This window comes from Pinus tabuliformis, chromosome 8 (genome assembly GCF_031772625.1).
Source record: "Pinus tabuliformis cultivar Carrire ecotype Pingquan chromosome 8, CPIR1, whole genome shotgun sequence".
NCBI classification, from domain to species: domain Eukaryota; kingdom Viridiplantae; phylum Streptophyta; class Pinopsida; order Pinales; family Pinaceae; genus Pinus; species Pinus tabuliformis.
Window position 1 is genome coordinate 511,713,470 of NC_142294.1, and position 22,395 is coordinate 511,735,864.

Genomic DNA, 22,395 nt, shown 5'->3' on the forward strand with positions numbered 1-22,395 from the left:
ATATACACCCATAGTCCTTCATTACATATATGTTCGCACAACCCCTCCCCTTTCATAATCATGGAATCTTACACCCCATCCTCTATTTTCTAACTTGGTCTACAATAGTGGTGTATTTTATTAATGCATGTGATTTCATATTTACAAATTTAGACCCTATGGAACCAAAGAATATAAACACAGAAACATTTTCCTAAAATATATATGTACATGGGAACACCAACCCCAAAAGTAGACATTGACTCAACAACCTAAGAATGTTGTGTATATCACACATGGGAGTCATCTCAAGGGTGTCATAGAACCCCCTATTACATTATGTTCACTTCATCTTCTCGTTCTTTCCCTTTCCTCCCTTGGAATTTAAACCCTTATTAACAAGCATTTTCTTGGTTTTCTTCTTGTATGTGGTTCCTTCTTATTATTTTTCTTCTACTAAGTCTTCTTTCTTGATTTTTTTCCTACAAGTGCATGTGGTTTGGTACAATTAAGATTCCACATAAGTATGAGTTTAGTCTAGTGTTATATTAAGGACTTGATAAACACATCCAAACATGGAATATTTCCATTTCTACCCATAGAAAATTTTGTGGTATGGAGAGAAGAAACAAAAATAAAGTACTCAAGTCCTAGCTTAGAAAGCACAGAAAGAATGAGTTGTTCCTTTTTCTTATCTATTCCATGATATTTTACCTAACTCGTCAATGTCTTGAATATACATAAGTATTCTAATAGGGTCTCAAATTTATAGTTCCATTATGAGAAGCTCATTCCCATGTTTATCTCCTCTCAACAAAATTTTCCTGCCAAACAATTCCTTCAAGCTGATCCAAACTTCATTAGGAGTTTTACACTTATTTACATGAAGTAGAAAATGTTTGGAGATTAACAAATAGAGAATTTGATAGGTTTCATTAACTATGTTGAGTTAATTTAATTTCTCAATGGCTAGTGAAGGCTTAGTTTCTATCCCCATTTTGATCCGATAGAGTCCCATGTTGTACATAAACATCATAAGATCATTCTTCTAGTTAAAGTAGTTGAATGGAGTGAGGATTACTAAGATTTACCTCATTCTCTCCATGGGACGTTTTAATTTGTCAAATTTTCAGTAACATACCCATATTATTTGGAAACACACTTTCGTTCTAATACTCTGTAGGATTTTAAACGCAAGCTCAATATCTAAGTGTAAAATCATACTAGAATACCTACTCTAAAACTAGAGAGAAGAGTGAAAATTTTATTTTAAAATTGAGTAGGTAACCAAAGTTGAAATTTCAATTACATAAGAGAAATTTTATCAAAATCTAATGTATTATTTTTTAGCATGAATACAATATATCAACTCTCTAGGTGAAAGAAACGATTCAAATTAGGTTGAGGTTTTTAATGGATACAATTAACTAGAAAATAACTTTCCTATTTATCTAATAAGTTCAAGGAAAATTAGAAAAATAACTAATGATAGAGTTAATTTGAAGTAAGTGGACCTACAATTTAATTATAACTGATGTAATAACTCTCACATGGAATAACTAACTATTAAGACTCCATAAGTAGAACCAAAATCCATTTAATAAGCAATACGTGAGTGGAGTTATGTGGTCATTTCTAAATTTAAAAAAAGAAAGTGTATAATTACTATAAGAGCCACTAGGAATGAGTTAGGAATTGTTAGTGGGGTTTAAGTATCCATGTGGTCATCTAGTCAAGTTCGATTAGCACCACATGTCATCCTAGGTGCACCCCTACGAAAATAGGCTTAGTAGAAATAAAAAATACTAAAAAGAGGAGATGATCCCAAATGGTTGGGAATTTATAGTAATGGAATAAAAGTGGTTTTGCGTGCCCCTAATAATGTATGTACTATGTTTGAATTATGGGAAATGTCTAGGTCCTAATAATTTCCTCACGAACTACTGAATAAAGTAATTTCATCTAGTCATCAAATACAAGAGGAGAACAAAATATAGGTTGGGAGAATTCTTTCAAGGTCATCCATATCAAATAGTATAACTTTTTGAAATTTTATGCATATGGATCCTTTAACCCATTATCCATAAAAAGAAACATATATAAAAGATGACAACTTCAAGGAGGTTTTTTAGTAGCTATATGGCCAAAGTCATGTGACAAGTGCTGATGGAAAAGTTAACAATTATCTCTAGAATGGGTTACTCTATAGGCTAGACAATATTTTCGTTCTTAAATATGAGTAACTATAACCTATCAAAGAGGTTGACACCTCCAAGTTTGTATGGAATTTTGGTGTATGGAAGATCCAACTTAAAGAGGTATATGTATTATCCTAGAATCCAAGAAGACAAATCATATTACATTAGAGGATGCATACTTTATTGTACAAACAATCCTAGTAAAAACAAGAAAATTTTATACCATGGGCCTTACATGTACCCACTCATCCTTGCAAAATCATTTCCATGGATTTTGTGGGAGGTATATTAATAACTAGGAAGGAGCATGACTACTTTTTTATGGTAGCTAATAGGTTCACCAAGATGTGCGTTCACATTCCCTATAAAAGTACCATCAAAGGGAAAGAAGCAAAATATGTGTTTGTTAAACAGGTCTAGGTTCACTTTGGGAGACCGAGTATCATTTTAGATAAGGAAACTATATTTCTCGATAGATTTTGGACTATTTTATGACTGAATATAAAAATGAAGTTGAGGTGGTCTACAACATTCCTTTCACAAATAGATAGAAAGACACCATTAGTCAATAGGATTTTGATACAAATTTTTGGGGGCTACAATTAGAAGCATCTAGATACCTTTGATCAAAATTTAATCTATATAAAATATTCTTATAATAGTGTAATTGACACTTCTAATAGTAATTCACATTTTGAAACTTTCTTTGGATGTTTTCCACCTTCACCCTTGGAAGTTATATATGGAAAACAAGGAGAAGGGAGGACGTCACAAAAGATGCATTAAGAGGAATTTTTTATTGATAATATTACGATAATCCATTTCAAATTATTTTTAAATATGAAAATTGAAAATATACTTTCAAAGGAAGTACTTGTGAGAGTATTATTATGAAAGGAAAATGTAAGAGTTCTTTGAACTAAGGGTAAGGGGTATGAAAAGTAAGGAATATGGGATAAAATTCACTAAATTGATAAGGTATGTTGGTTTTAGGATGGATAAAAAGATTAAAAATATATATTTGTAAATGGGTTTCCATCATTCCATGGTGAAAAAATAATATTTGATGAGCCTAAGAATTTTGATGAAACTATGAGGAAGGTAGAGAAAATTTATAGGTAGGGTAAAATTAAACCGACCTTATAGAAAACCTTAGATGATAAGAAGAGGTCCAAGGTGGAACAAAGGAGGACTTAATATAAACCTTCATTTTTTAGAAGCAAATCCCAAGATAATCAACAAACTAATCTAACCTAAAGTGAACAATGGGAAACTTATTCATTAAGAAAAATTTCAAGATTTAAAATCATTGCGTGTTGGGGTTGGGAAGGATCACACATGTACATGGAATTTGCCCACAAAGGAGATAAAATGAGGATTGTACACCACATTGAAGGGGTCGGTATAATGGAGGACATGGGTAGAAGTATTCCCATAATTTATATAGTGTTGAAAAATAGGTAGACTTACCATTCGGGTCATATGATTAAGCTTAAAGGTAAGATAAATAACTATTCCATTCTAATTTTAATTGATTATGGATCTAGTCATAGTTATCTTGATCCTAAACTTGTTCAATGATTTAATTTAAAAATATCTAAACATGGTAGGACTTGGTTATTTCAATTAGCTACAGGGACCAATACAAGGATAGTTTAACTAGTGAAGGAATGTGAAATAAATATGAATGGGTTGAGCACAATTGTATACTAGAACATCATACCATTCGGTTATTATAATTCTCTAAATGGTATGAATTTGGTTAGGAAAAAACCATGCATTCCTAAATTGTTATAATAAGGCATTTACTTGCCTTGATGAAGAATGGTGACAAAGACAATTGGAAGGGACTCCAAGGCTAGTTTCTATCAAAGAGATATTGGTCATGCAATTGAAGAAAAAAATTATGAAATGTTGCCAAATTTATGTAGCTCACATGGAATAGGTAGCCAAGGACAAGGCACAAAGAACTGTGTAAGAACATGAATTATGAGGTGAAAGATAATTGAATCCTTATGTACAAAGGAATAATTTATGTGCCAATTTCTAGGGGCTGAAAGGTGTAATGTCGAATGGAATGCGATAGGTACTCAAATTGACATATTTTTAACACCCATCGAATACCTTTTTCTATACCTTTATCCAGGTTGCATGCCATTCTTATACCCTTTTCATCCATAATGGTGCATTTTTGGTCAAGGTAAATTATCCCCTTAATATGTTATTTGAATACTTATTCTTATACATTTTTAGGAGATTGCTATCTTTTTGTTCTAAGTGTGGTACACGTGAATGAAGGTACACAAGTACCTTTTGAGAATAGGTGTTGGAACTCTCTCAATAGTTGTTTCAACTCTCCATGGGACACAGGTGTTGCAACTCTCTCAACAGTTGTGGAAAGTGTCTGTGGGGAACATGTGTTGCAACTATCAAGTACAATCTATTGCAACTCTCTACTTAACATAATTTCTACAACTCTAAGTTGTTTCCACTCATTTTACAACTCTAGGTTGCTAAAACCTATTAATGGGAGGAGTTTAAAATCTCGTCCTACAACATTTCCAGGTGTTGTAGGGATAATTGAGATAATGAGTGTAGAGCCTGGTTGCTTACAACCATACCTACTTATGTTAATATATGTTACATATTAAAATTATAGACAACAACAAAAACCAAAATTTATAAGCAATTTTTTTATATAAGAATAACATTTTACAAGTTTAAATTGAACAAGAGTTATCGTATACACAATGAAATTAATAGAAATTATTTGCAGATTCAAAAGTGTGCAACGTAGGCCATAGGACCAAGCATGTAAGAAATATGACACATGGCATCCAATATGAAAGCATCAAGTGTCAAAAATATACTTTGTTTTTATTATGAAATTATGCATAAACTATAAAGAGATATATGTTCAATCATAAAGTAGACAATAAGCTATTTTTTATTAAAGATAAGACTGTATAGTCAACTATTTCTTTGAATATTTGCAAAAATATAGACTAGAAATAAATTTAGAAGCCAAATATATTATGTATCTATACAAGGGAAACATGGTGCCATGAAAGAAGCACAATAAGAATAAATATGTGTATCTTAGACCCTTTTGATAATATTGTTACAACAAATTGTCTGCAAAAGATGCACTAATTAGCACTAAAACATTATTCAGAACTTCTAATAGTACAATAAGATTTAATAGGACTAAATAAACCTTGTAAAAAACAAATATTGAATGATCAAATCACTTCGTCCTTATCACTACTCAAGTTATTTTTTCTATCAACAAAACCATTATGCCCTTTAACTCAAAAATGGGAAAGTATAATTAGAAATAATCACAACTCAAAGGTGTAGCATACCTCTCTTCACTTATTTTTCTTTGTCAAATCCTTTCCTTCAAAGGCCTCTTTCTACTTTTCTAACCTCTCTTAAGTATTTTACAAGGTAGTTGCGTCCAATTACTTTAATTATATAATTAAATATTTTCTTTAGTTTTGAGAGAAGAGAACTAATTGGAGGAAGTAATATATTTTTAAATTATCTTGAGTAAGTGGGGCCCCACTAGTCCCATATCCATCAGATAACATTAAACATAACCTTATGACTCCCTTAACCATGAAATAACAATGTTACCAAACATCATCAACTATATATATATATATATATATATTGTGAACATAAAACACAACATAAAAACTCATCAAAGATGTGCATTAATCATCCTTATGTCTCCCATATTTTCATGTGTGATTCTACAACTTGTTTCTTCTTAACACTCGTATTTTCTTCTTGTATTACAATGCAAGAAAAGTAATGAAATTTCTTTTCTTTCTCCATTATCAATTATGGGGATGCTTGTGTGATAATGGGTACAGGTATATTTAGTGGAATAAGGAAAATGTAAGGTAATTGACGTAACTTCCCTCTTTTTGTTTGTGTAGGTGAGATCAATGGTTGTTGTGTAGGATAATGCATAACATCTGATAAATCAAAAATAATTTGAGGTACACTAGCAGGAAGTGGATGGAATGATGGGAACTTGAAGGACAATGAGTAATATGAGAGGCTAGTATAACATGTTTAGGCTCCCATCCATCATGTAGTGGGGGTTGGTCGTACGGGAATGGGCGAGGCTCAACGATATCCATGACGTTGGGATGTGGCTGAAGGGAATTATGTGATACATGTGGGCTAGGAAGAGTTTTTCCTAGGTATAAGTAGCCAGTTGGAATGAGCTAAGTAAACTCATCAAAACTTGCATCAAAACAAATAGAAAACTTAGTTCTTTTGTTTTCGCTTTCATGCCAAGTCACATTAGCTCTTCTTCCATTTCCCCTTCTATTTCCTCTGGAACCACTACTAAAGAAACTCATATACCTATAAATAAAAAATTTAGTCATGACATCATACACCTTATTTACATGATAACTAAAAAAAATAAATAGTCATCAGCAAAGCTCTTACCTAACACAACAATCTGGGTGCTTGAAATAACACAATTAAATGGGGAGGTAAAGATGAACAAAAAGTCTTGTTGATGTATATGTATCTAGGTTTATTGACTATTGAGCGTATGTAAGTGAAGAATATAGCTACAAGAGGATGATATTTTACAACATGATATCTTAATGAATGAACCAACATATCAACAACTACAAGAGGATGTCTAATTTGAATCCATTGTTACAACTATCTTATGAATAATCGACATAGTGATTGTTGTAAGCAAGTTGCATTGGCAAGTAGGCTATTCGAGTTATAGTTGCAAGTAAAACAAACTTTAGACTTAATAAGGTACCAACTTGAGAGCGTTTTTTATTTTCTTTTGAAATGAGCATATGTATAAAGAAGTGATGCGATATGGCATGAGATGGAATGGGTGTGTACTATTTATTTTGAGATAACAAAATATAGTGAGGTAAAATGTACTAAAGACAATCAACATTCTAGAATTGGAATCAGACATTTGCAAGGTCCTTTAAGTATTTAATAACTAATCAACATGTAGGGAAATGTTTTAAAAGAACATAGAAATAATGCAGGCTGCGGCAATATGTCCAATGTGAATGATAATTTCCTATAAACCCCTTTATTGACCAGTGCATTTGAAAATTTGCATTAAATTGGGTTTAACAAGGGGGATTATTATCTTACTTGTCTTTATCAATTTTGACTAGATGATATGTCTTATGCAAGGGAAACGTATCGATTAAGGTTGAGTGTACATAGCTCATAAGATAAATTTCTCATATATGTAACTTTGCTTTATTCTTGAGAAAAAAATCCCTCACAAAAAGAACATTTTAATATATGAAGAGGAAAACATGGTATGGAGGGACCATGAAAATGTCGAAGGGAACTATAGTAGTTGTGAGGCTTTAAACCTAGAGTTTTCATCATAATATCATTTATCATAACCACAGAAGCCTAGATAGGAATGTAAAGATGCATCACAAAACCATTTGCATTTTAATCCCACAAAATCAAACAATCATAAAAAGTTGGAATAGTTGGTGCACAATAAACCTAGAACAATAAAAGAAAGAATTGATTAATTGGGATTGCAGATGGAAGAGGTGTCCAGTAAAATAGGGGGAGAAGCCCTCTCTGAGCTATCTACAATTTTTTCACAGTGGGATACCCAGTGAGTGATAGAGGGAAATCACATGCAGGAATGATAACATGGGCATCATAGCGATGAGTCAAAACCCTACAACTAGCTCAAGATGGGAATTCAAATAAGAAGTGTGAAAGTTGTGGCCTTGCATAAGGTTGTTTCATACAAAATTTTAGACAAAATATAACAATAACCTAACTTGGTTTCCTCAAGGAATATGATTCATTTTTATTTTTTACAAAAAAAGTTGCAAATAAGAAAAACATGAGCAGGGTGGTCTTAACCAGGCACAACAGAGGGACATGGGAGAAAATAAAAATAATGAATGAGGGGATTAACCTAGCATGAAATTTAGATAGAGCCATAGAGAGAAACTATTCAATCATCCAACTTTACGAGTAAATCTCTTCCTCATTGAAAAGAAGAACTGAGCATACTTGTGCTGAGGATTCTTATATTGTAATTTGTGGAGTGAAAGCTATTATCCAAGTGCAACAAACACTTCATTCAACATAAGATTCTCTTGGGTCAAGGTTCAAATCAAGGCAAGAAGCAAATTAGCCAAACATAATAGTAATGGAAAACATAGTTAAAAAAAAATTGATTAGTGCCCTACTTAAGGCTAACCACTCGCAATATGTATTACATACATCCCAAAAATTCCTTGAAATGTGTCACATTTATCATACTAGATTTAACATAAAACATAATTAAAACCCAACCACATTCTAAATTTATACATGAGCATGTAATATGACGAAGAATTTTTCAAATTCCCAGATTCCAAACATATGTGCCATACTTATTATACAACCTCCTAACTTTAATGTAATGTCCCACCACACATAATATATTCCAATCAATTTGCTATGCCACCCATTACTTATTCCATATAGAAACACAACCATGTTGCAAACTTTAACAAGATAAGCTGCGAAGCAGCAAGTCCCTACCAATAAAACACGTGTTGTAATAGAGTGATATGAGCTTAATTACAGTAATCAAAGCCAAATAGAAAGCATGTTATATCATCTGGAAAGGACCTACTATAAATCAAGAAATCTGAAAATCTGAAATCTAGAAATCTGAAATCAAGTTTCAACAAAAATGGCGACACGCTCTCCTTTTTCATGACCAAGTTCTACCAAACCTGATGCAAAGTGATAAACATGCTCGAGTGCTTGCCCATATGTTAACCACTCATAATTTCCCAGATGTAGCTTTTCAAAACTCCTGCCATCTTCACTGAAGCTCCAATTCTTTTAACCAGATCAGGGTCCCTGTATCCATAAAACGTTGATAAGAGTGCATTTAAACAACCTGAATCTAACGGAGTTTTCCATGATGCTATTAGAGGAAGATTTTGATTTTGAGGGCAATAGACAGAAGCCAGAGTTCCCATGATATATTAAACATCAACATTACCATGGAAAGCCAATTAAGAAAACCCCTTCCGTTCATAATATATTGTTAATGCAAAGGAGCCACACTTATCATTCAACAAAGAGTAAACCAATTCAATTACTCAAGATTTTTCCCATAATCATTCAGATAACCCTAGTTACTTTTCAAATCATTGCCTCCTAACATTTTGCTCATTGCAATCAAAGTGGCCCTTGGCACTTTCCAAATCATAATACTACTTACGATGAAAAAAAAAAATGCATATACCCCCCTTTGGAACAAAGAAAAAAAAGAAAAACAAAGTAAAGGAAAACAAAGAAAAAGAAAAAAAAGGCCAGATTAAAGCCAAACTGAAGAGCTGGGCATCGACACAGAATACAGATTCAAGTGCACTCAGATTTTTGAAGCTATTGAATATTTTGAAATGGTGTATATAATTGATTAACATTTGGAAAAAACAGATATATTGTCCAGCTTCCAAGAGGAGATATAGAGAGATAAATTTGGAGTGGAGGACGCTCGCCATCACCATCTTCATAACTTCTGGAAACAAATCTGAACTTAGAAGCGAGAGTTCCCATGATATATTAAACATCAACATTACCATGGAAAGTTAATTTAGAAAACCCCTTCCGTTCATAATAGATTGTCAATGCAAAGGAGCCACACTTACCATTCAACAAAGAGTAAACCAATTCAGTTACTCAATATTTTGCCCATAATCATTCAAATAACCCTAGTTACTTTTCAAATCATTGCCTCCTAACATTTTTCTCATTGCAATCAAAGTGGCCCTTGGCACTTTCCAAATCATAATACTACTTACGATGAAAAAAAATGCATACCCTCCTTTAGAACAAAGAAGAAAAAAGAAAAACAAAGGCAAAGAAAAACAAAGGCCAGATTAAAGCCAAATTGAAGAGCTGGGCATCGACACAGAATACAGATTCAAGCGCACTCGGATTTTTTAAGCTATTGAATATTTTGAAATAGTGTATATAATTGATTAACATTTGAAAAAAACAGATATATTGTCCAGCTTCCAAGAGGAGATATAGAGAGATAAATTTGGAGTGGAGGATGCTCGGCATCACCATCTTCATAACTTCTGGAAACAAATCTGAATTGTGCATCCCAAAATTCAATGAAAAGTCCTCACAAAGAACCAAGAGACTATTCCCTGACATAGAAATTCAAGTTGGCTTGATTTCCCCAGAATAATTGCGGGTGGACATATGAATTTTATTTAGTCTATTTAAGAAGTCTAGGTTTCACATCCAAAGGCCTTCAACAAGGATGCACATTGTTCCCTTTAATCTTTTTGCCCATCGCAAAAATCCTAAGCAAATTGGTTACAGATGCAATATCAAATGGCAATTTACCTAGTGTTAATATTTCCAAACATATTCTTATATGACATCTTTTGTTATTGACAACATTCTCCTTTTCCTTTCCTTTCAAGAACAAAAAGGAACATTTCTTCTCTTGGTCACACATACTAGAAAGATTCATGCTCATGACAGTTTGAAATATTTGGGTTTCTATCTAAAATTGAATACATAACTCTGCCAACTCGCCATGGATAGTTAAGAAAGTGGAGGGTAGAAGAGCATACCAATTTTATGGTCGACTATGGCAAAGATCCGTAAAGATACCAAAAGGTATACTAAAAAATATCAAGAAGCTCAACTATAGATATTTATGGGCTATAAATCAGTCCTCGGATGGGGTGGAGCTCATAAAGTGGACTCAAATTGCAAGGACCAAGCCGCAAGGCAAATGGGGGTTGAAGAACCTTGGAATGGACAAATTGTGCTAGCGAAGAAACCATGGACCATCTATTCGTACAATGTCTATTTTCACTGGTGATGGGATTTATACAAACAGATGGAGCACTAGATTTTTCACTGGTGATGGGGTTTATAGAAATAGATGGAGCACTAGATTTTTCACTGGTGATGGGGTTTATACAAACAGATGGAGCACTAGATTTTTGCTGCTGGTGTAATGGATGTTAGTCAAAATTTTCAAGAATTTGAATTTTTCACTACTACACCTAAATGTGCATTCAAGCTAAATAATTTTCACAAATCTGCTAAATCAATATTATAACACCCTGCATTACATTAATTCTCTCAAAATAAAACTAGGTCACTGTGCCTAGGATATGAAACAATTATTTTGGTACTATTTGAGCCTTTAGGTTATATTATACTCTAGAAACTTAAGTTAATTAAACAATTACAAAAGTATTATGATTGTCTTAAATGCCTTTATGAGATGAACAAGAAAAGCTAGTAGAACTAAAATCAATGTCTTCATTTTGAAGATGAATTTGAATCCGAAATTTTGATGATTGCCTTAAAATGCCTTCTCGAGAGAACAAGAAAAGCAGTGAAAACTAAAATAAATGGTTGCATTGTGAAAATGGTTTTGAATCCAAAAATGCTTTCTGACCCATTGTTTAAATTTAGTTTTCTGCAAATAAAAGTTATGGAAATTTGACTGAATGTCTGAGTCTATGTCTGGGTAGCAGGTTCATACAACATAGCACCTTCATGCTACTTGGCTTTTCAAAGTTTCTAAGATCAAGGTATTTCAGAAACTGTTGTATTGAAAAACATCAAATGAATGTTCAGAAGTTACACTGCATACAGCTACCCACCTCTCCTTCCCAAACCCGAAAGCTCTGCATGAATATCAACCGCAAAGCTCTATATGCAGGAGCCTCAAGATGCAGGTTCCTTTGTTTGATTGAATACCTGAGTCTATGTCTGGGTAGCAGTTTCATACAACATAGCACCTTCATTCATGTACCTTTATTTGATAAATTACAAAAGGCCCCTGCTTCAGTCTGGGCAGTATTTCAGAAACTGTTGTATTGAAAAACATCAAATGAATGTTCAGAAGTTACACTGCATACAGCTACCCACCTCTCCTTCCCAACCCCAGAAGCTCCGCATGAATATCAACCCCAAAGCTCTATATGCAGGAGCCTCAAGATGCACGTTCCTTTGTTTGATTGAATGTCTGAGTCTATGTCTGGGTAGCAGGTTCATACAACATAGCACCTTCATTCAGGCACCTTTATTTGATAAATTACAAAAGGACCTTGCTTCAGTCTGGGCGTATGTGTTTTATCAATCATACCCACTTCTTAGCAACTGCCGCTGCTTCCTTTTAAAAAGGAGGTGTGGCAAACAATTCTTAATTGTCCCTATTTTAATAATGGCCTTCATGGTTGTATTTATGGACTATTTCTAAATTCGATAATTCCTACTTATCCTCTTTGGAATGCCCAAGATTCTCAATTGTAGAAAAAAAAATATAATGCCAAATTTATAGGGTTCATACAGAGCTCAGCATAGCAATCCCATGATCCTTTGTCTATTATGAGTACCTTTCCATGCATAAGTACAGTTAATGTAGGCACCTCAGTCCAATGCATTTGGCAGGGGGAATCTGAAGTGATTTCAGTTGTTTTCTACTCAATCATTCTTAAAGTTCTCATATAGCTGGTATAGAGGATGTTGTATGTATTTTGTAGATGCTAGGGGCAGCATACAGGCCAGCCCCATAGCAATCTGATTGTTCTCACTTGTCTTCTGCATTTGCCTCACCATGCTTGTACTAAAGAAAATTATGCATAGTATTAGCAACATATCAGTTTATTGTATGACAACGGAAATGTTTCCTTTGATTAGAATTATTCCCTACTCTGTGCTACCCTATGATTTTGGGCTAGCAACATGGACGTTGGGGCGTTCTATACCCTTCTTGTGCAAGTCAGTTAAAGGAACATTTGGGTGAGGCAAATAATTCTTGGATACCATTTCCATGTAAAGACCATTTTCTTATCAGATCACATAAGATACTTGCACATATAAATCTAAACTTGAATCTGAAATAAATCTAAGCCGAATCTGATATAGCCCTTGACATCAGATTTCAAAGGTTGCATGTCTGGTTCGGCCATTTGTGGATATGTATTAGACCTGGTTTATATGGGTTTCTCATAGTATCTATATTCAAATGCATTTCTCACAGTAACAGGAATTCTGGACGTATGGATGCCTCCCTGACTAATACATAAAGGCTAGCTAGATGGAGGAAGGGGAGGCTGGGAATGAATCTGAATGTCGCCTACTTGCCTGTGGCTCGATGAGTATAATAGTGCTAGGCATATAGGCCTCATAACATAGAAAACATAAGCACATAAGCCTTGAACTTTGCTTTGTGTCAGGTACTCACTGCACGCCTTGTTTGTTAGTTGTTCCTAATTAGCCATTAGGAAAATAGATATGTTAGAGTCTTTACTATATAATATTTACCTTATTCTCAGGAGTTTTCAATTTCAAAATGTAATTGTTACTCAAAAATAAATTTACATTCAAAAACCAATACTTATGTATATGGTTGTACAGTGCTTCACCAAGCTGCCACTGGGAAGTATTGGGACTTTGATACATCCTCATGGTCCCAGCTGTAGGCATTCCTGAATTGCCTCTTGCTTGCGATGTCCACCCCCTTATATGGTTGTTTTGGACACTCCAGAACAGGCCTGAAGAACACTCTCACAGTGCTATTTATCTTATTGAATTTGGAATTTATATGAAGCAGTCAAGATCCATGTTCTCTGTTCCACCAAAGTTTTCCAAAGAAGAATCCCCTCTAAGTGTTAGGCAAACGACATTCCTCTGAATCTCATTATCCCCCTAACATTATCAGCTTTGGCATCAAGACATCCATTGCCAAAACTTTTGCTGCTCTATGCCCATGCCAAAATGCTATTAGCTAGCATAATATTTACTGTAATTGTGTCCAAGAATAAAACGTGAAAAATGAGAAGCAGCTAGTAATTTCCAGCTGATTTTAAAAAATCTTTTCTGTGACAAATATACCAACAAAATCTGAGCACGATTTTAGATAAGGCCAATCCTTTGGAATAGACCTAATGATAGGGATAAGGGCAATGTTCTTTGCACTTGTTTGCAAGCTGACAGAATGCACCCTTCCACTTCTGTCCCTTCTTTAGCATCTCTTTTTGATTAATCTCTGCTGCAAAATTTCATAAGTCATCCCTTGCTTTTGCTCCGAACTATTATGACACTAGTTTTGATGCAGGATTCAAACTGTTATGACACTAGTTCTGATGCAGGAAAAGAAAGAAGAATGCATAATTAATGAATATGAAGTGAGTGTGATATTAGAGGTGATTAATGACTGTTTAATTGAGGGGAAACAAGGTAAGGCGGCAGCTCCCTTTAAGGGAAGTTGCTTCACATATGAGAAGAATTAGGGATTGGCCAGCTGAACATTAGGGGAAAAAATTAGTTTATATGGCTCAGCATTAACAGGAAAAAAAGATGGCTCGGCGTTAACAGAAAAAAAATGTATGGCTGACTAGACATTAGAGATTCAAAAAAGGATGGCTTGGCCACAGTCAGCCCACCTAAGCAGATCTTGGACACCCTGACTTATGGTGTAGCCAAACAATTCGCTAGTATAGATAAACCTCCAAATTCTTCATATTATTTCATTCTCTCTCCTACTGTCTGCAGTTATTTTGCATTTATTCATTAATATAGGATTCTCTACATCTAGAGTTATATTAACTTATTCTCCAAGTGTGGCCATTGCAAATCATGTGTGAATTTTTGCTGGCTTTAGGCCTAATCCTGCTAAGCATTTTCTATGAAAGGGAACCGCCATCATTTTGGTATTGGGGCCTCCTGTTTGCAAAATTTTGTGTGTTTTGTTTGGTGGCATGCATGTTTCTATTATATAAAGGCACCTACTTTTGAAAGGCCTGGGAAACCACATAATACAAATTTCAAAAGGCTTTTTAGGCAGCAACTACCAAAAGCAACAAAATTCACAAAGATTAGTTTCAGCAGTTGGAATTTGTTGTTCTTGGTGCTTATGCACAACTCCAAATATTTTCTCTCTCATATACTCCAAAGTTCTAAATTCAATTTTTTTTCGGTCCCAACAGTCACAATCTATAATTCAAAAATAGAGGATTCATATTTCTGATACAACTAATATCAAGACAACATCTTTTGACTTAGAATTCCATGAATAACTAATTTCTTTTTCATTTCAACCATTTTGGAGAACTAGCCTAATATTTGTATGTCAAAGGTTGATGGTTATAATATAAATTTTATGGTTCTAGCAACTTATTTTATGTACATCTAAGATGTATTGTTTGCTTATCTTTCGCTGCTTCTCTTGGGATACAAGATAGTCACCTCTATCAACAAGCTGGTAGAATTGGTACATAATCCCTGCTTCTTTAGGACTCAAAATATGACCAAGAGACATAAGCCTTTCTAGGCCATTGATAATTCGTCAATATTCAACAGTGAGCTCAGGATACCACGAGAAGCATTTGGTTGTCAGGCTTGAGTACTTGTTTATCAGAAGAGAACAAAGAAAATTTATGCTACAAAAGTTTGTACAGAGCTAGATAGCAAGGAATACATAAAAACTGCTTGCATGATTTTCAAAGTAAGCTGGTCAGTGCAAATATGCCAAAAAAAAGTTTTATAGATGCCCACAGTTATAGTATTTCAAAATTCCTTGTAGGTATAAAGTCTTAGGTTGCCCATGAATCTGGTACTTCAAAAGACGTGGTAAGTTCAAATTGGTTGAAACTCATATGCCATTTGAGGTAGGAATGAAGAAAGCCACCATTCTGTATTCATAATTCTGCTAGTTAATGAATTATTGTTGTTTTTAGTTTCTTGAACTGCTAGTATGCCATTGAGCTCTCAAAGAAGATGATCTATGTCTTGGCAGTTCAACTTAAATCACCTGTATGCTAGGAAACTAATTTCGTATCCTCAAATTTTGTTACATTTCCAAATTTTTTCTCATGAGCATCTGGGGTACAAAGGAGTTGGATTTCTAGGCTATCAACATTGGCTGCACCTCTTATAAAACATTGATAAACATTCGAATTAAAACAGATATTGTGATGTTATTAATTTAAACAGATATTGATCTGACTAACTATCGAATTTAATATGTTATTGTTGATAATCTCGTGCCTTCAGTACAATCTCTGCCATCATGCTTATTAGTTTATTATTCAAACAATTTCGTGAGAACTTCTCACCCAACAACCAGCAAATTTTATTTTATTGTGAGATACGAAATTAATTGCCACACTAAATTCAATGACGTTAAGTCTATGGCTGAACAACTAGCAAAATTTATTGTGAGATATGAAATCAAAATATCCCTTTGCAAAAGCTGCGGTACCCCAAGGTAGCCGACATTTATCAATATGCTGAAAGATAATATTGCAAAGGGGTTTCATTAGATTGTAGTGCAATGTGGATCATTTCTCTACCGACACAATGTATTGTATTGATCTGCCACTTGAGTTTAAAGTATGATTGATAATGTTTTATGATTTAGGAAGATTAGAAAAAATGAAAATCTTAAGCGTTTTCATCTGGGAAATTGATTACCCAGCCAATGGATCTAGCTCAATTTCCTTCCTTTATTAATATTATTTTTGCAAAATTTTATTAACATATCATTAATGATAGGCAGGGCACGAGCCCAAAATATTTACCTAGTGAATAATGTCACACTTATGAGTACTGCTCTTCTGGCAAATTATTATATATTGAGTTCTTGCCACCAATATGGCTCAATGAAGGGTAGCTGGAATGGGCAATCCGGGTGGTGGCCCAGTTCTGCAGATATATAAAGATACCCACCGAGAAAGGAACGAACCCATGTCGGTCAGCTTGAGATGGTGAGTCCGATAGTCCGTCCTGATGATCCCTGCGATGGTAGGTCCCCACAGATAGTCCTTATTAACTCAGAATGTTGGGGAGGGTTTGATATCTCTATGTAGGATGCATTTTTGAGTGCCATGATGCAAATAATCCACAGCCTTGGCAATTCCTACTGTGACTCGAAACCTGGTTGACCAGGACAGAGAGCCCTTCCCTTTCGTTTTATTTTTTGCATTTTCACATCAAATCATGAGTAATCAGACTTCTTATTCTCAGACCAATAGAAAATAAAATGCCCAAAAGAAGACGAATTCTAGACATAACAGGACCATGAAAATGGTATGACAAACTTCCACCGTTAAACAATAAGCAACTTTCTTTCTTTTCATTCCAACAGAAAATAAATGCCCAAAAGAAGAATAACTACAGGTATAACAGTACCATGAAGATGGTAATACAAACCATCAAAACACTGATCAAAGTTGTTTATTTTCAGCCCAATAGAAACTAAAATGCCCAAAAGAAGAGTAATTACATATATGACAATACCACATGAAGATGGTATTCCAAACTTTAAAAACACCAATAATCACAGTTCTTCTGTTCAGTCCAACAGAGAATAAAAGGCCCAAAAGAATAATAATAAAGACAGATATAACAATACCATGAAGATGGTATTCCAAGCTTCCACCAGATATGAACTTATAAACCAGAAAAAGGCCTAGGCGATCAATGCAGTAACCTAACAAAGGAACCACATGACTATTCTTCAAACTACCAGCAATGTGAAGCTCTCTGCAGAATGCCTTGTCTGATTCCTTATCATCGCAGTCCGACCTTTCCACAGCAATCAGTTTCCCAAACCTTAGCTTTCCTCTGTAAACGCAACTGTGAGCTCCCCTTCCCAGCACTTTCTGTATGTCCATTAAAAAATTCTCATAATCAAGATAACACCAAACAAGAAGAACAATATACAGAATTTGAAGCATAGATACTAACCACCAACTTCTACAGGCATCCCATTGAAGCAGAATCATAGACTGGTACATAAATAAAGCCAGTGAAGCAAAAGCGACAAGAAAACAATATAGATTAGCAGAGAAAGAGAAAAAGAAAATGTTACGTTCCAAAATGATTACAAAATAAGCATAAATTTGAAAACCACTACAATATAACACCAATTGAGAAAATGAACCAGGTTTTCGAACAGGTCAACAATATATGCAACATAAGTTGCAGAGACATGGACTCCACCGCGGAATGAACGAGGCCAAGGAATGAACAAGGCCAAGGTAGGAATGAACAAGACTGAGGTTAAGGAGGGCACAAGGCTGAGGTTAAGGATGGCAGAGTTTTGATAAATGGAACAATGAGACACATGGCCTCCATGGTAGGTCCCACATAGCGTTTTGTGTAGGATGATTAATATGCTATGTGGTAGCTGTAATTTATAAAATTTGCATTTGCATGCAATACACGTGCCTCCTGCCTCACTGAGAGGTGTAACCAGAGAACGATTACCTTGAAGAAACTCAATTGCCAAACACAAACACTTCTTCAATTGCCAAACACAAACACATATTTTTTCAGCAGATGGACTGGGAAATCTAACCGGGCTCACCACCAGAGGTATAACTAAAGAACTAGTGCCTTCAAAGAAACTCAGCAGCCAAACACAGTATTTCACTGCAATTGCTTTCCTTTTCTTTCCTGCGGCAGAAGATTCATTCTAGTTAGCTACAGAGGATCACCGTGGGGGCTTTAAGGAGGAAGAAGACACCCCTGCAGACATTCCAGCTACCACTACAGGTGGAATTTGGCCTCAAGCTTTCAAAATTGTTGATCATTTGAGCTTCCTGGAATCGTACACGTAGTCACCAGAGCAGATTTGATAGGGGAGACGCTCCATTTAGGGTTGACAGATCTCAATAAGGCAGCAATTTTCTTTCTGCTGGGTTGACGCAGCAATTTTCTTTAGTGCGGCAGAAGATTCATTCTGGTTAGCTATAGAGGATCACTGTGGGGACTTTAAGGAGGAAGAAGACGTGCCTACCTTTCTTGGCACCATTCCAGCTACGACTATAGGTGGAATTTGGCCTCAAGCTTTCAAAATTGTTGATCATTTGAGCTTCCTGGTACATTTAGTCATGAGAGCAGATTTGATAGTGGAAATAAGGCTAACAAATTTTGGGCTTCCTTCCTCGGACGACGATGTAACAGATTCTGGGCTTCCTTCCTCGGACGACTAACAAATTCTGGGCTTCCTTCCTCCGGCGACGATGTAACAGATTTGGGCTTCCTTCCTCGAAGGACGATGCAAGATCTCATGGCAAACCCAATTCCACACCGCCCACCAAGTTCTCTTTTGCAACTTCTGAAGCAACTTCCAATTCAGAGCCCAAGACTTTGGGTCACGGTACAGTCATGAAGAAGACCAGAGATGTGTTAAGTCCAAGCAACTTCCGACTCAGAGCCCGGTCAATCATGAATAGTATGGAGACCAAGTTGTCGGCAAGTTGGAAAGAAGAAGATATCCGAAGATTCATATCAAAGAGCTGTTGGCCCATTTCTTTTATTTGCAAGAAGGGAAATCTTAATGCAACTAGTCTTTCTTCTAGTTCAGTGAGTTGTGTGAGTGTTCTAGTGGCACTGTTTCTTCTTATCTGTTCAGGAACTGCATATTTAGTGATTGTTTCATGTTCAATTGCTTTTTTGCAGTGTTTACAAATATAGCCATTTTCAACACTAGATTTGACATTCTCGAACCTAGTTGATAGTTTCCTAATCTTATTTTGTCTTGTTTGATTTGCTTGTTTCACGAAGCAAATGTCTCTTTTGAAGAAAGTTCTTTCACATGATGAACAATTGAAAATAGGTGTGTCAGTTATTTGTCTTTGATATATTTGATCAAGCTTTGATAATTCTGTTAATTTGTTCATTGATCTTGATTGAATTAATAGGCCAGACTTTCTTGATTTATTTGATTGTGCTGAAAGATCCTTTGTTCTTGTTGCAAATGGATTGTAGTCCACGTTTTATATGACTATTTCTTGTTTCATTGTTGTTGTGTTGAATGCAAGTTTTATTTTGTGTTTTCAATTTTTTCTGAATAATGCCTATAAGTAAATGCAAAGATAAAATTTTCGCCTGTTTGCTTCATGGACAAGAAGTTACAATCTTTGTTTGTGCATTGTTTCTAATATGTTTTTTCAAGTTTCTAAGTGACCGAAATCTCAGTGTTTCACTAACATCTTCTGTGTTTTCTAGAACTACTTTTTGTTTCATTGTAATTTTGTTATATTGAATGCCTATTTTTTGCCTTTTCAACGTTTTCCGAGCGATGCCCTTAAGCACATGCAAAGATAATCTTCTCTTGTGCTTGTTTAAGTGACAAGATGGTTTTAATTTAGTTTCAACAGATTGACATTTTGTTTTAGGTTGTGTTTCAGTATTGTTCTTTGAGGAATGTGGTGAATGAAACATTACAACCTCCTCAGTGTTTGTTGCAGTTGATACATTAGATGTTCTAGCGTTAGCTAGAGATATCTTTATTTCACTTGTATCTTCTTTACTTGGAAGAAGACATGTTTCTATGTTATCTTATTTACTGCATAAGTTCATTTGTTCATATGAGGTGTTGGTTTGTTGTTGGAAGGTACAATCCATTCTAGACTGACTACAAACCAAAGGTTCGAAGTGCCCATTCAGAGGATCCTCGTCATGGAATAATATGTCATGAGTATTTGTTCTAAGACTTGAATTGAAGTGAAAATAAATTCTCATCTTTGTTTTGGACGAAACCCTAATTGGAATTTTCAGCCAATTTAAGAGCCAATGGATACAAAAAATATCTCCCCATAAACCTCTAGATCCTAGGGGTATATTGTTTGAGGCGGATCTAGCCATTTTGTCTAAATAGATTTCACGGTTGCTAATGTTATGCATTTCTTTAAGTGACTCTTCATGCAATTCATGTTCATAAGACAAAATTGCCTCTCTATCTTGTTTTTCGAGACAGTCTCTAAAATACTCTATTGTTCCTTTCCTTAGCTCTGCTGATGTGTATCGAAAATCTAGCAAAAGTTCTAAACTATCGAATAAACAGTCTCCAATTAGATATGAGAAATTGTTCACATGAAATAAGTGATGCTTTTGCAAGACTAATTGCAAATTGTGTTTCTCAGACATAGCAGACATGTTTCTAAGTGACCGAAATCTCAGTGTCTCACTAACATCTTCTATGTTTTCTAGAACTACTTGTTGTTTCATTGTAATTTTGTTATACTCAATGCCTATTTTTTTCCTTTTCAAATTTTTCTGAGCAATGTCCTTAAGCACATGCAAAGATAAACTTCTCTTGTGCTTGTTTAAGTGACAAGATGGTTTTAATTTAGTTTCAATAGATTGACATTTTGTTTCAGGTTGTGCTTCAGTATTGTTCTTTGAGGAATGTGTTGAATGAAACATTACAACTTCCTCAGTATTTGTCGCAGTTGCTACATCAGATGTCCTAACGTTAGCACGAGATATCTTTATTTCACTTGTATCTTCTTTAGTTCGAAGAAGACATGTGTCTATGTTACGAGATATCTTTATTTCACTTGTATCTTCTTTACTTGGAAGAAGACGTGTTTCTATGTTATCTTGTTTACTGCATAAGTTCATTTGTTCATATGAGGTGTTGGTTTGTTGTTGGAAGGTACAATCAATTGTAGACTGCCTACAAACCAAAGGTTCGAAGTGCCCATTCAGAGGATCCTCGTCATGGAATAATATGTCATGAGTATTTGTTGTAACACTTGAATTGAAGTGCAAATAAATTCTCATCTTTGTTTTGGACCAAACCCTAATTGGAATTTTCAGCCAATTTGAGAGCCAATGGATACAGAAAATATCTCCCCATAGACCTCTAGATCCTAGGGGTATATTGTTTGAGGCAGATCTAGCCATTTTGTCTAAATAGATTTCATGTTTGCTAATGTTATGCATTTCTTTAAGTGACTCTTCATGCAGTTCATGTTCATAAGACAAAATTGCCTCTCTATCTTGTTTTTCAAGACAGTCTCTAAAATACTCTATTTTCCTTTCCTTAGCTCTACAATGTGTATCAAAAATCTAGCAAAAGTTCTAAACTATCGAATAAACAGTCTCCAATTAGATATGAGAAATTTTCCACATAAAATAAGTGATGCTTTGGCAAGACTAATTGCAAATTGTGTTTCTCAGACATAGGAGACATGATGATGACTAAATGTTCGATGCAATATTATGTTTAGTAATGCAATGCAATTACAAGTCATAAAATCATAATAGCAAGTTGAACAATGAAAATGGATATAGAACATGAAGTGCATTAATTTGCTACAGTGACAGGCTGCTACTTCAAGTTAAGGATACCAGGAAGCTCAAATGATCAACAATTTTGAAAGCTTGA

The 22,395-nt window shown here is 34.7% G+C and overlaps 1 protein-coding gene across 1 annotated transcript in view; it reads right to left on the reverse strand.

The window, feature by feature from the left end:
* Nucleotides 1–17,345: 17,345 nt before the first annotated feature.
* The window catches only part of LOC149236350 (proline-rich receptor-like protein kinase PERK12), a 130,321-nt gene continuing 125,271 nt past the window's right edge, over nt 17,346–22,395 (reverse strand). The window contains exon 3 of the mRNA XM_089372381.1: nt 17,346–17,875. Within this exon, the coding sequence (XP_089228507.1) occupies nt 17,438–17,875 (438 nt within the window). The 3' untranslated portion in view covers nt 17,346–17,437. The remainder of the gene's footprint in view (nt 17,876–22,395) is intronic.